Source organism: Engraulis encrasicolus, chromosome 17 (assembly GCF_034702125.1).
Source record: "Engraulis encrasicolus isolate BLACKSEA-1 chromosome 17, IST_EnEncr_1.0, whole genome shotgun sequence".
Taxonomy (NCBI): Eukaryota; Metazoa; Chordata; class Actinopteri; order Clupeiformes; family Engraulidae; genus Engraulis; species Engraulis encrasicolus.
In genome coordinates, this window is record NC_085873.1 from 20,795,261 (window position 1) to 20,807,760 (window position 12,500).

Below are 12,500 nucleotides of genomic sequence, written 5' to 3' on the forward strand. Positions count from 1 at the left end.
GTGTATGTGTGTGTGTGTGTGTGTGTGTGTGTGTGTGTGTGTGTGTGTGTGTGTGTGTGTGTGTGTGTGTGTGTGTGTGTGTGTGTGTGTGTGTGTGTGTGTGTGTGTGTGTGTGTGTGTGTGTTTAAGTATAAAGATGCAAGTTATGTGTTATTAAACACTTTGCAGCTTCTTGATGTAGGGTATGCTATAACGAGGACCATGCAACTTAGTTTACAGCAGTCAAAAGTAAAAGTAAATGTAAAGAAAAAAGACGCACAGTTGCTTTCAAACACGGGTAACTTATCTGAGTAACCAGTGTACTCTGGGCTGGTTGGATAACGTTTGTGGTGTGTTCCTTTTAGGTTTTTAGTGTTTTTCAGGAACAACACAGCCTATCTACCTCAGAAGGCACAATGGAGTGACTGGTGTAACAACTAGACTTAGACTTCGACTTCTTTATTGTCCAATAAACTTACATGAAATGGAAAATTTGCTTTGGAGGTGGCACAAAGACACACAAGACAAACACACACCACAGTCAACACAATAAAGAATAGATAGATATATATGTAGATATATCAGATAAAACATATGTAATATCATGTTCCAGTGTTGTACTTACACCATGAATTTACTTTTACTATTGACACCATTGGTTTACAGAACCCAACTCTTGACTATTTGACTTTGCTGTGTACTTTTACTTTTTAGTTTCTCTTAGATGGTGATGCAGTATTTTTGAAGTTTCCTGTCTATTTCCTCTGTCTATTTATTTGTTTGTGTGTTTGTTGGTTTGTTTTTTAAATAGCAGTTGGTTGCTAAAATAAGTTGATAAAAAAACCACGCCACTTGCTGAAGGCTATAATTTCAGTCTAGCTGTGGAGCTGCCAGTTTCAAAGCGCTCTTGCTCAGTCTGACGTCCATCATTATACACCGGTATCCATGGACTGGAAACGGCTATCCCCTAAGCCACTTCCCCCACATCCACTTTCAAAACCACCTCTGTCGAGTTTGACAGTTACTAAATGGCAAATAAAGGATAAAACTTACTCTTCATGTAGTTAGCTGCACACACACACACACACACACGCACGCACGCACGCACGCACGCACGCACGCACGCACGCACGCACACACACACACACACACACACACACACACACACACACAAACACACACACACACACACACACACACACACACACACACACACACACACGCACTCTCTCTCTCTCTCTCTCTCTCTCTAAAACATAGCTCTTTTGCATCACCCCTCTCCACTGTATATTTCTATGTACTGTACAGTATATCTCACAACAAGCACATGAGATAATAAGAGAAAAAATAAAGAAACATACATGCTATACATGACATAACACATAGCACAATGGCACAGTGAAGAGAAGCGAAGCACACATACCTTGAGTGCAGTCACACAGCCCTTTCAGAGCTTTCTCATCCTGGGTATAATCTGTGAGGGAAAAGAAATGGTTTAGTCCCAATGCATGAGGCTATTGACCCTATTCAGTGACAGTTGATTCAGTTGTACAGCATGTACTACCTGTATGTACTGCAGAGCTCTATAAATGAATACCCACCAACCGGCCAAATGCTGGTGAAAATGGAGTTATGGGTGATAGAAAACAAAACGTACTCATTTTGACCCATTTGTTTGTGTGTGCTTGGCTGGTTGGATCAATATCTACTAGACATTTTGGCTCGAGATGATATTACAAGACATTTTGGCTAGTGATTAAAAAAGTTAATTTATAGCCCTGAGTACGAGTACGCTAGGCTACTGAGTAAATTGTCATGTATTTCGCGTTATATCTAGACTGCATAGTAAACATGTTGGTGTTTGTGTGTAGTGCACTACTGCACTTGTTTTTCCAATTGAACACACCTCTTCAAATTGAACTTCAATTGTACACATTTCAACCACAGAAGTAACAGAGGTTTATAGGAAAGCATCATACAACAGCATCCTAGTTAATTCAATTCTATCTAGTATACAGTATCTACTATAATAAGCAGGCCCGTCCAATGGATATGTTGTCCCAGGCACAGGGAGATAGGGGGCCCAGAATTCTGTCCCCATTACATCGTATGTGTTGGGTAGAGAGCCCTTTCAGACGACTTTGTCCTGGGCCCAGCGAAAGTTGTCAGCTGCCCTGGTAATGAGTAAATGTGTTTGCTTTTTCAAGATCAACTATACACATTCTGTTCCAAAATGGAGATTTCTAGGAAAGCAGAACACACTATCGAGGAAGCAAGAATGTGTGGTTTCCATTCGTCCTTTGTCAACAATCAATCAACCAATCAAGATAATTAAATTAGACAACCACAGACGCCCATTCAATGGGCTGGTGCCTGCAAATGCAGTACGCAAAGATTTCCAGGAAGTTGCCAGTGTGGTTTCTTCCTTTCCCTTATCAACAATCAACCAATCAGAATACAAAATAAATTGGACTCACTGAGCACGCAAGCTCAGGCTATTTTGGCTGACCAGAGAAATTTCCAGGAAAGCATCACACACACTATTGAGGAACAAACTTAACGGTGTGGTCTCCATTCTTCCTGTGTCACCATTACCAATCAACCAATCAGAATCAAGAAATCAGACAACCACAGATGTCCACATGGCTCAGGAAAAGACTGACCACTGGCACAGCCCACTGGCCACTGGTAGTGGTGAATGATTAATGGGTTTGGGTTGGGTGCTGTTCTGATTGCTTTGTGTTCAGCAAGATCCACTTGTTTGTGGAACAAGAGTCTTGAGCAAGATGCACTGGAAATTGTGAAATCTGGATGTGGGCAGTTTGTTTTTACAGTATATTCTTACTGTGTAATGCAGTCTGACGATTGCAGGCCTAAAGACAACAAATATCACACTAATGCTGACCACTTTTTAATTTCTGTTTGCCACTATATACTGGATGTGGAGTCTATCTGCAGCTATTATTTGTATAGTGTAGTGAACCAACAAAATCAACATTTGTCAGTTTATTATGTCAGTCTTTGTCAAAGTTGATGACTTTTATGCTGTATTGATTTATTTCACGAGAAAGTGGACATGCAAAGTTGAACATGCAATGCACCAACGCTTTGTACAACCCAGTGTGCTGAGCCTTTATCCATCCAATTCAATTTTGACCATGCAAATCACTTCAATCATGCCTTTGGCTTCTGTCCAAGTGATGCACTCAATCTGCTGTGTGTGTGTGTGTGTGTGTGTGTGTGTGTGTGTGTGTGTGTGTGTGTGTGTGTGTGTGTGTGTGTGTGTGTGTGTGTGTGTGTGTGTGTGTGTGTGTGTGTGTGTGTGTGTGTGTGTGTGTGTGTGTGTGTGAGGACCAGGGCCGCTGACAGCTTTGCTGGGCCCGGGACAAAGTTATCTGAAAGGGCCCCCTACCCAATACGTACAATGTAATGGGGTCCCAATTCTGGGCCCTCTATCTCCCTGGGCCCGGGACAACATACTCCTTTGTCCCCCCTGTCAGCGGGCCTGGTCTATGTGTTTATGTGTCTGTGTGTCTGCGTGTCTATGTGTGTGGTGTGTGTGTGTCTATGTGTCTTGCGTGTCTATGTGTGTGGTGTGTGTGTCTATGTGTGTGGTGTGTGTGTGTGTGTGCGTGTGTGTGTGTTTGTGTGTGTGTGTGTGTGTGTGTGTGTGTGTGTGTGTGTGCGCATGTGTGTGCGCATGTGTGTGTGTGTGTGGTGTAAGCATCCATGTAATTGACTGACTGCTGCAGTTGTTTTGGCAACACAATGTACTGTAAGTTTAAACCTCCTCAATCATTAAAGACATCTTTGTAGGTCAGTGTGTGTGTGTGTGTGTGTGTGTGTGTGTGTGTGTGTGTGTGTGTGTGTGTGCGTGCGTGCGTATGTGTGTGTGTGTGTGTGTGTGTGTGTGTGTGTGTGTGTGTGTGTGTGTGTGTGTGTGTGTGTGTGTAGTATGTGTATGCATTATGCATATGGTCCTGACCATCGTGCATATATAATACTACATGTGACATGCTGCATGTGTACAGTACAGATATGGACATTATAAATGTTGCACCTGATGAAGGACTGAGTATAGGAAAAACTGTCATGTATTATTTCCTTTAAGTTATCTTGTTTTGTCCAGCACCTGTGCCACTGACGTGCACGCATTCTCTGTTTTTTTTACAACGCACCTTCTACCTAGTGGTACACATAGCCCTAGTTGGGAAACTGGTGAACAGTACAGCATATACTTTGGCTCTGTAATTTTTAGCAATGCAAAATGTAATGTAATTTTACAGTGCAGCTTCTATCTAGTGGTACACGTAGCCCTGGTTGGGAAACTGGTGTGCAGTAGAGTGACATGTATTATTTCCTTAAAGGAGAACTTCTGCCAATTTCAATATGCTGTTGTATTGCTATTTAACTTCTCAGCACCCGGTGATGCTGCATTTTTCCAGCTCAGCCTTTTCTGAGATCTGATCATACTCTTATGGGGGCAGAACTGGTTGGGCGACTCTGGTGTGCAGTACAGTGTCTACTACCTGCGCTCATGACGCCGTTGCTCTGCATGTCCGTCAGCAGCCGGGCGATGCCGGGGTCGTCTCGGGTGTACAGCGCGTAGCGGTTGATGCCCAGGTGGAATTTCAACCAGCTGGCCTCGGGGTCAAAGGTCACGGGCTGCGGGGGCAGTGACAGGTTGGCGGCCTGGGCCGCGTCGCTGTAGTACTTCAGCTGCCTGCCAATCAGAGGGAAGGAAACAACAGGCACGTCAACGATGTGTATAAATCAAGACAAACTGGACTACTTCTAAAAACCTCTAAAAGTACCGGTATGCTGCGCTCCGGTCATCCCTGGGTCTAGTCACTGAGAAGTAGCCCAGTTTGTCTTCATTCTGCTGTTCTGTACTGTGAGCACCACAAGGACTGAAGCACAGACATCCTCTAAACCAGGGGTCCCCAACCTTTTTAGGTCAGAGGGCTACCAAGGGCTACCCGAGGGCTACGGAGAGCTACCAGAGGGCTACTTTTGTTCAAAATCCACTACTGATGTCTTGACATCATTCCCAAATCACAGTAGATTGAATGATAATTTGCATATAAGTTATAAGGAAATATTCTTTACAGGCTATAAAGAAATAATCTCATATTTAAATTAAGAAAAGCATTAACTGTGACTTAAATCTTATACTCGTGACTGTTTAATAACATCCTTGGTGGGCACCTCAGAAGCTCCTGGAGGGCTACCTGGCGCCCGCGGGCACCACGTTGGTGACGCCTGCTCTAAACATTCTCTAAATGTGTATAAATCACCTATTTCACCTGTGGAAGGTATGTGAATGGTCAAGTGAACCTGACTGAAATAAAACAACAGCAAAATGAAGCCCACCAGTGTGCGGTGATTCTTGTCCTATTCTCTCGATTACTTGTGTGAATGCACTTCACCAGCACCTGGTGAGAAGGTGCATAGGAGCAGACACCCATACCTTTTGATGTGCAAATCACCTTTATGTCCAGGTCTGTCTGGTGCCCATGTACTGTATGTACTGTATGTGAAGAGTTCAGATGCAAAACCCCCTCACTCCATTTCTGAAGACCTGCACTTCTATATTTTTAGAGAACCCCGTTGTTGGTTTGGTTTACATTCATGTACTTGATAATACATGTAAATAGTTATATTACATGAATAAAATAAAAAAATATGCAATTTTGATAGCTTTGTATTAAATAAAAATGAATTAAGATTATTTTCTGAAAAGGCACTTAGGGGGCTTTGCATCTGATCTCTTCATGTACTGTATGTACACACGTATTTACAGACTAAGAACAGAATGCCATCTGGGTAAGGGCAAGATTTGGTATATGCACATGCCATACCATTACACAAGGCTGTTGAAAAGGCTAGGCTTTGTGTGGTGATTTCAAAACTACTTTTGTGTGCTATGATCTCATCATCCCTTTGGTTGGGAAACAGAAGAACGCACTCGGATTAGCTAAAACCTGGACATGTCCTCACTTGCAAACCGCTCACACTGTTCTCCGCTCTGCTCAGAATAACAAACTCATTAAGAGACCACGCATACCTGCAACTTAGATATGCTACGCCACAGCCTCTGCTGTGCTGGTTTGCTGGATACATCAAAGATGCAATGAAGGAATATTATGGGAAGGGTTATTTTTATGAGCAGAAATGTTGGCTAATGGGAGGCAAACTACGAAGAAATAATTACTCCAGTGGTTATGGTTACAACAACACTCTCTGTTGTAAAACACTTGAATAATTGTATGACACTCTATTAAGCAATGGATGCTCATACCATGATCTTTCCATAAAAGGGATATGAAGTTGTTGTTCCTTCCCTTTCATTGCAATGGCAAGTTATTGTCATGTCACATAAAAGATGAGAAACATATTAGCTGTATAATGGCCGATCATAATAGTTGGACTCTTAAAAGGAATTCATTATAACTAATTATAAACATATCAGTATAGGTATTTGTCCTACAAAACACATTCATCAGTTCTTTGCGGAAAATAACTCACATAAAAGGTATACAATTTTCTGGCCATGTTTTAAAATCTTTCCGAATAATCAGTCATTTGAGTTTGCTGGTCGTAGCGGCTGGCTATAGGATAATGTCAATCACAGAAGTATTTTTTCCGTAGTGTTGTACAGACCTAAATGACAATACAGAAATATGTAAAAAGTGATTGTTGTGAATAGCCCCTTCAAATGGTTCTGCCACTGTCACAATTTCCTGACAATCATGGAAAGGAAACTACTGGGAAACTCCAACTCCCATTGTCATTGTGACACAGCACTCCACAGCACACAACAAAATTGCATGTATGCCTCACCCATGCAAGGGGGCAGCCCCAATGGCGCCCCAAGGGAGCAGTGCAGCGGGACGGTACCATGCTCAGGGTACCTCAGTCATGGTGGAGGAGGATGGGGGAGAGCACTGGTTCATTATTCCCCCCACCAACCTGTTGGGTCGGGAGTCAAACTGGCATCCTTTGGGATACAAGTTTGACGCCCTAACCCCATGACTGCCCTAGCCTTCCCATAAACATGTTTATGCCACAGTACAAAAAAGGAGGCCGGCCATTGTTGATCCTTTTTAGACTCGTCCCGATGGCCAGCCGCATCACTGGCTCAAGAGTAAATATTGTGCATGTGGAGGGATGCCATGTTTACTGTGTGTCTGCACGCAGCAGCGTTGTAGGTAGAACTTCTAGGAAAGCAGAGGGCGATGGATGGATGGGCCGTCAAAGAATTGGTGTGAGTGAGACATTGTTGGTGATTCCACTCCTATATCCCCACACAATAAAACAGCAATCAAATCACCACATCAGTGGTCCAGCAGCAGTCTCAATCCTCCAGAAAAAGAACAGTTTCTGCTACAGCGCTGTCTAACCACTTATTTCTGTGGTCGTCGAGCTTACTTGGACTGTTTGGTTTGCTGCTAATCAGGACTAAAGTGGACAAGGGCACAATGACATCCACATCCGCATCCAAGTGTAATGGAAGCCAACTAGCAGAGTGCAACGTGGAACGTTCGTAAAGCACCCTCCCTCCCGAAGCGTTGGGCTATCGGACCGGCCCTTTAGCTCAGCGGTCTCGTTCTTGCCGAACCGATGTAGTTGACTAGGTGGTGAGTTTGCGGCCCCAAGGGGGATGAACTGCACGGGAACACCTCCGTCACAGTGGTGCCGTTGACCCTAGATGGGAGTGAGGTTTAGGGGGGAGAGTGTAACGGAGGCCAACTAGCAGAGTGCGTCGTGGAACGTTAGTAAACCTCCCTTCCGAAGCCTCAATACAGTGCAGTAGCGTTGGGCTATCGGACCGGCCCTTTAGCTCAGTATTTAGTCTCATACTGTGCCTCCCACTGCCGAACCGATGTAGTTGACAAGGTGGTGAGTTCAAGGCCCCGAGGGGGACGAACTGCGCGGGAACACCTCCGTCACACAAGTTCAAGCTGCTCTCCCTTTTGTCTACGCCACCAAACATACTCAGTTGCACCTGTCTGAAGACACCAAAGTGTGAAACATACTGTACAGAACCCCTTACATGACACGTATGCTTATTTTTTGCTGTGCTGTGCACTATGTTTGCATACTACCACCCCCTCCTTCCCTCATGGGTACCAATTACTGCTCAAGTCCATGTTGCATCTACCAGCCGGTGGGACAATTGTGCGCACTGTAAGAAGAGATCTAGAATCACTTAATTTAACACTTATGTAGTTGGTCCAACTCTCAGTGTTGAGTTAGGGCTGCTTCTGCTCTGCTCTGGCCTACTTTTCACCTCTGCTCTAGTTCTAGTTCGGAGCATGGCACAGCGCAGCGCACCTGAAAGCCAGAGCTGGACTGGCCATCTGGCATAGGGGCATTTCCCGGTGGGCCCCGCACCCTTGTGGGCCCCTATTTTCAGATATGTAAGATAAATAAATAAATGATTATCATTATTATTTTTAAAATAAACATTTCTGAAAATAGGGGTCCACGAGGGTGCGGGCCCACCGGCGAGTCAGTTCTGTGCCACTAATGATGAGGGGCCCCTTTAAGTCAAAAGTGCCCGGGCCCTATTCCCCCACCCACCCCCCAGTCCAGCCCTGCTGACAGCTCCCTACCAAAGGCAGAGCTGTGCACTGACATGCCCCTCAGGAGCTTGGTGAGGTGGCGGCTGCTGTCAGTTGGGCCCCCCAGCCAGTCTCCCTATTTAAAGGAACAGTCTACCTCATTTCAGGAAACTGCTCATATGTAGTGAAGCCCTGGTAAAATATGAGATCTAAAAGAAAAAAAACATGTGTATGCAACACAAGCAGGTAATTGGAGTGCTTCTGGATCTTCACTTGGTGCTCATCAGTGTAGGGGCTCCCAAACTTGGTCCAGGTAGACAAATGCTGATAATGCGGTTACGCCCTGAAGAAGGCCATAAGGGCCGAAACGTGTAGGCACTGTGGCCAAATTAAAAAAGTAAAAATCTTGAGTGCCTCAGCATTTGACCAAAAATCTGTATGTGTTTGCATTGCCTAATCAGTATAGCCATATTAAGTGTAGCAAACCAAAACTGCTCAATTTATGAAACTTGTCAATTATATGAAATATGGCTGATAACTTATCTGGGCCTCGTTTCCGAAAGGGCCTTAAGTACTACTTAACGCTACGTGCTACTTAAGTTCACACGTAACACCATCGTAGAGCTCACGGAGCGTTTCCCAAAGCCAACTTAGCAAAGAACCATCGCAGGTTGACACGTAACTCTAAGAGAAATCTACGAGTGATCTGGAGTAGTCTTAACGCGCTAAGATTGATCGTAACGGCATGGCACAGTGGAGACACCCACAGGATATGAAGGGAAAAGAAGAAACTTGCGCATAAGATTGCAGTTTTAAGACGCGAGTTGCATGGCACAGTGGAGACACCCACAGGAATATAGGAAACTTGCGCTTCAAGTTGATGTTTTAAGACGGGAGTGTAAATATCATGACACCACAGTTGACACTGTAACGAAAATTAGAAGGTAACATTAATTGTGTAAGTGTATAAAATAAAAGCAATGTGTTTGGAAAATATTTTACAGGCAGTAAATAGTTCAGCTGTGTTTGATAAATCAGGGCATTATTAAACTGTGATCAATCATAATTTGTGTGGGTGCTTCGTGAACAAGAACAAGGCATCCACACGCAAAATAAATAGGGGGCTTCGGCGACCAGATACAAGAGTGGTGATGTCGGAAGGGCACTACCGAAACATAAAAAAAAAAAAAAAAAGAAAAATGGTCAGCGAGTCGTTGCCCACTCTTTCATTTTCAAGTAGGCCTACCCTAAGAAAGGGAAGGCGACGCAGAAAAGACACGACAGTTGTAGGGTAAACTATGACATAAAAAAGGCAGCGGTGGGGAATCGTGTAGATTTTTTGTTTTAATACCAGCAGACTGCCGTGCAAAATGTTCCTCACAGTTGTTCAAGCCTTGAGTCCGCGGTAGGCCTACTTTGTGCGCCGCTCTCAAAATGCGCATCCCAATTTGGAACTCCTAGGCCTACTTGTCTTCTTAAATATTACGCACGGTAGCCAACTGCACGCGCTTTGTTTTAACGGCGTAGCTCATGGTTTTGCATGATTTCATTGTGTGTGTGCTTTTTATTTCATTTGCCAACAATGACTCCTGTCGATAGTTGCAAACTGCTACAAATGTAGTCCCACCCTTATAGAAAACAACTTTTGATACTGACACACGCCTTACATTTTGTAAATGGTTTAGCAGCATGACGGCGCAGTTCACTCCGAGGACACTTCAGCACCACATATGTGGACAGCGATCCTTAAGAGCGACGCTACGAATGATCTTAGAGGCTGTGCACGCGCGTGCATGTACGAGTGTCTTTGGGAAACAGTCGTAGGAAATCTAAGAACATTCGTAGGATCACTGGTTAACGACACACGTAAGGCTAAGAACCATCGTTATCGGGAAACGAGGCCCTGGTTGGTAGGCCAATGAACTTTTTTCTTGTCACGTCAGATACCTTTGATTCAAAGCATTTAATGAAGTTTTAAGTTACATTCTTGTTTGTTTTCTAACTGAAACTGGTAGTTGTTTAGGCCTACACCTTGCTTCAAAAATGAAACTTATTTCAAAAGGCAACTTGGAACACATCCATTGTTTTTTGGTCGAGAGATAGGAAGAGCCACTTGGTCACGTGTAAAGACCAATGAACTCCGATCAGACCAGCGTGACAGCAGCAGCGAGTCAGGACACAGCACCAAAGGCCAAAGCTAACATTTCAAAAGTAAACTTTGAAACTTCTGACACGGCTTGCCTCTTAGGCAGGGCCGCCGCTAGACATACAGTGAGCAGGGTGCTTGAGGCACCAACCACTTTGGCCCCAAAATGTGGGCCTCGTAGCCTATTACTGCAGCCAGCGACCCTATTGACTTGCTGAAAATGCTTAACTACATCATAACAACATTGCTATGACATTGCAGAGAGCCATAGTGCTGTGCTAAGGGGTTAAATTGAGATTGACTGAAAAAACGTCATGGAACAGTTATGCTTAGGGCCTTCGAAACCTTAGCAGCGGACCTGCTCTTAGGGACACGGTGACAGGAACACAGAGTCAACATAACATTGTGTCACTCAGCCCGCTGTTGACCCTGTCAGTTAGAAGTACATGTGATGTGATCTGGGTTTGGACATAAAGGGTGATGTCAGTAAAAACAAATGGAAATAAAAGGGTGTTGTGGGGCACTGACTTAATATGCCCAATTGCTCTTACCATATTTTATCTTCTTTGCATAATGACTACGGTGCCTATATACATACACAACATATGGCCTGGACTGGCCATCTGGCATAGTGAGTATTACCCAGTGGGCCCAACACCCTTGTGGGCCCCTATTTTCAGAAATGTAAAAAATGTATTGTATTTATATATTTTTTACAGTTCTGAAAATAGGGGCCCACGAAGTGTTCTGTGCTGCTAATTATGAGGTGCCCCTTTAAGCCAAAAGTGCCCAGACCCTATTTCTCCCCCAGTACAGCCCCATATACATACTGTAGGTATGTTAGCCACGTGCCATGTGTGTGTTGTGCAATGTGTATCCTGGTGGGTCCACCTGTATGTAGTGCTAAGGTTGGACCCTTACACTCCACAGCATAACACATGCCATTATAAGAGATTAATGTGTGAGCATTTCAAATCACATTTTGTTCTTTTACAAAAGGGCTTTGCTATCTTGCTCAACAATTACTCATACTGTACATCAAAATACATGGTCCTTTGTACCCCACTGTGCTTGAGTTTTACTAATAATTCACCTACATGATTATTAGTGAGGTGGCGGAGACTTCTTGTGGAAACCGTAGAGCAGGGCTATTCAAATAGAGGCCCTAGGGCCAGATGCGGCCCTTGGATGGCAAGGTTCTGCCCCCCATGAGGTCAGAACAAAACATAAACAGATATGTATGCTATCTGTGGCTGTGCATAATTTGTGATCACTAGCACTTCAGGTTTGGGATATGAGAGCGAAATCTTATAGAAAGCAGTGTCATAAATAGACCATCCTAAGGCTACTAAGACATAGAGACGCCAATATCTGTTCTGTCTGGAAAGCTACAAGCTAAGCTTGTTTCACACCCTAACCACAGACACCGTGCTGCTCGCAGTTATACAGATTCTATGTTCGTCCCCTTCACTGGAGGGAATTTGAAAAACTGTCCCTCTGTGATTTTTAATTGAAAAGCCCTGCCGTAGAGTGTTGTTTTCCTTTCTCACTCACAAAAATCTGTCTATGAGTCACTCAAAACACTAAACAACACAAGACTGGCAACTCAGCCAATTTACTGAATTGCAGCATCAACAGAAATTCTGTTCTCAGAAAAAAGAAAGGGAAAAAAAACTCCCATTTGAAATGATTGTGTTTGTTACTGATACAGTAACTAAGCCTGTCAGGTTTGCTTGTGTGTGTGTGTGTGTGTGTGTGTGTGTGTGTGTGTGTGTGTGTGTGTGTGTGTGTGTGTGTGTGTGTGTGTG

General features: G+C 44.0%; 1 protein-coding gene across 1 annotated transcript in view; it reads right to left on the minus strand.

Annotated features, from left to right (window-relative positions):
- The window catches only part of fam20a (FAM20A golgi associated secretory pathway pseudokinase), a 38,701-nt gene that overhangs the window by 23,240 nt on the left and 2,961 nt on the right, over positions 1 to 12,500 (minus strand). Inside the window, exons 3-4 of the mRNA XM_063221936.1 lie at positions 4,509 to 4,702; positions 1,403 to 1,453 (exon numbers count right to left, since the gene is read on the minus strand). Of these exons, the coding sequence (XP_063078006.1) occupies positions 1,403 to 1,453; positions 4,509 to 4,702 (245 nt within the window). The remainder of the gene's footprint in view (positions 1 to 1,402; positions 1,454 to 4,508; positions 4,703 to 12,500) is intronic.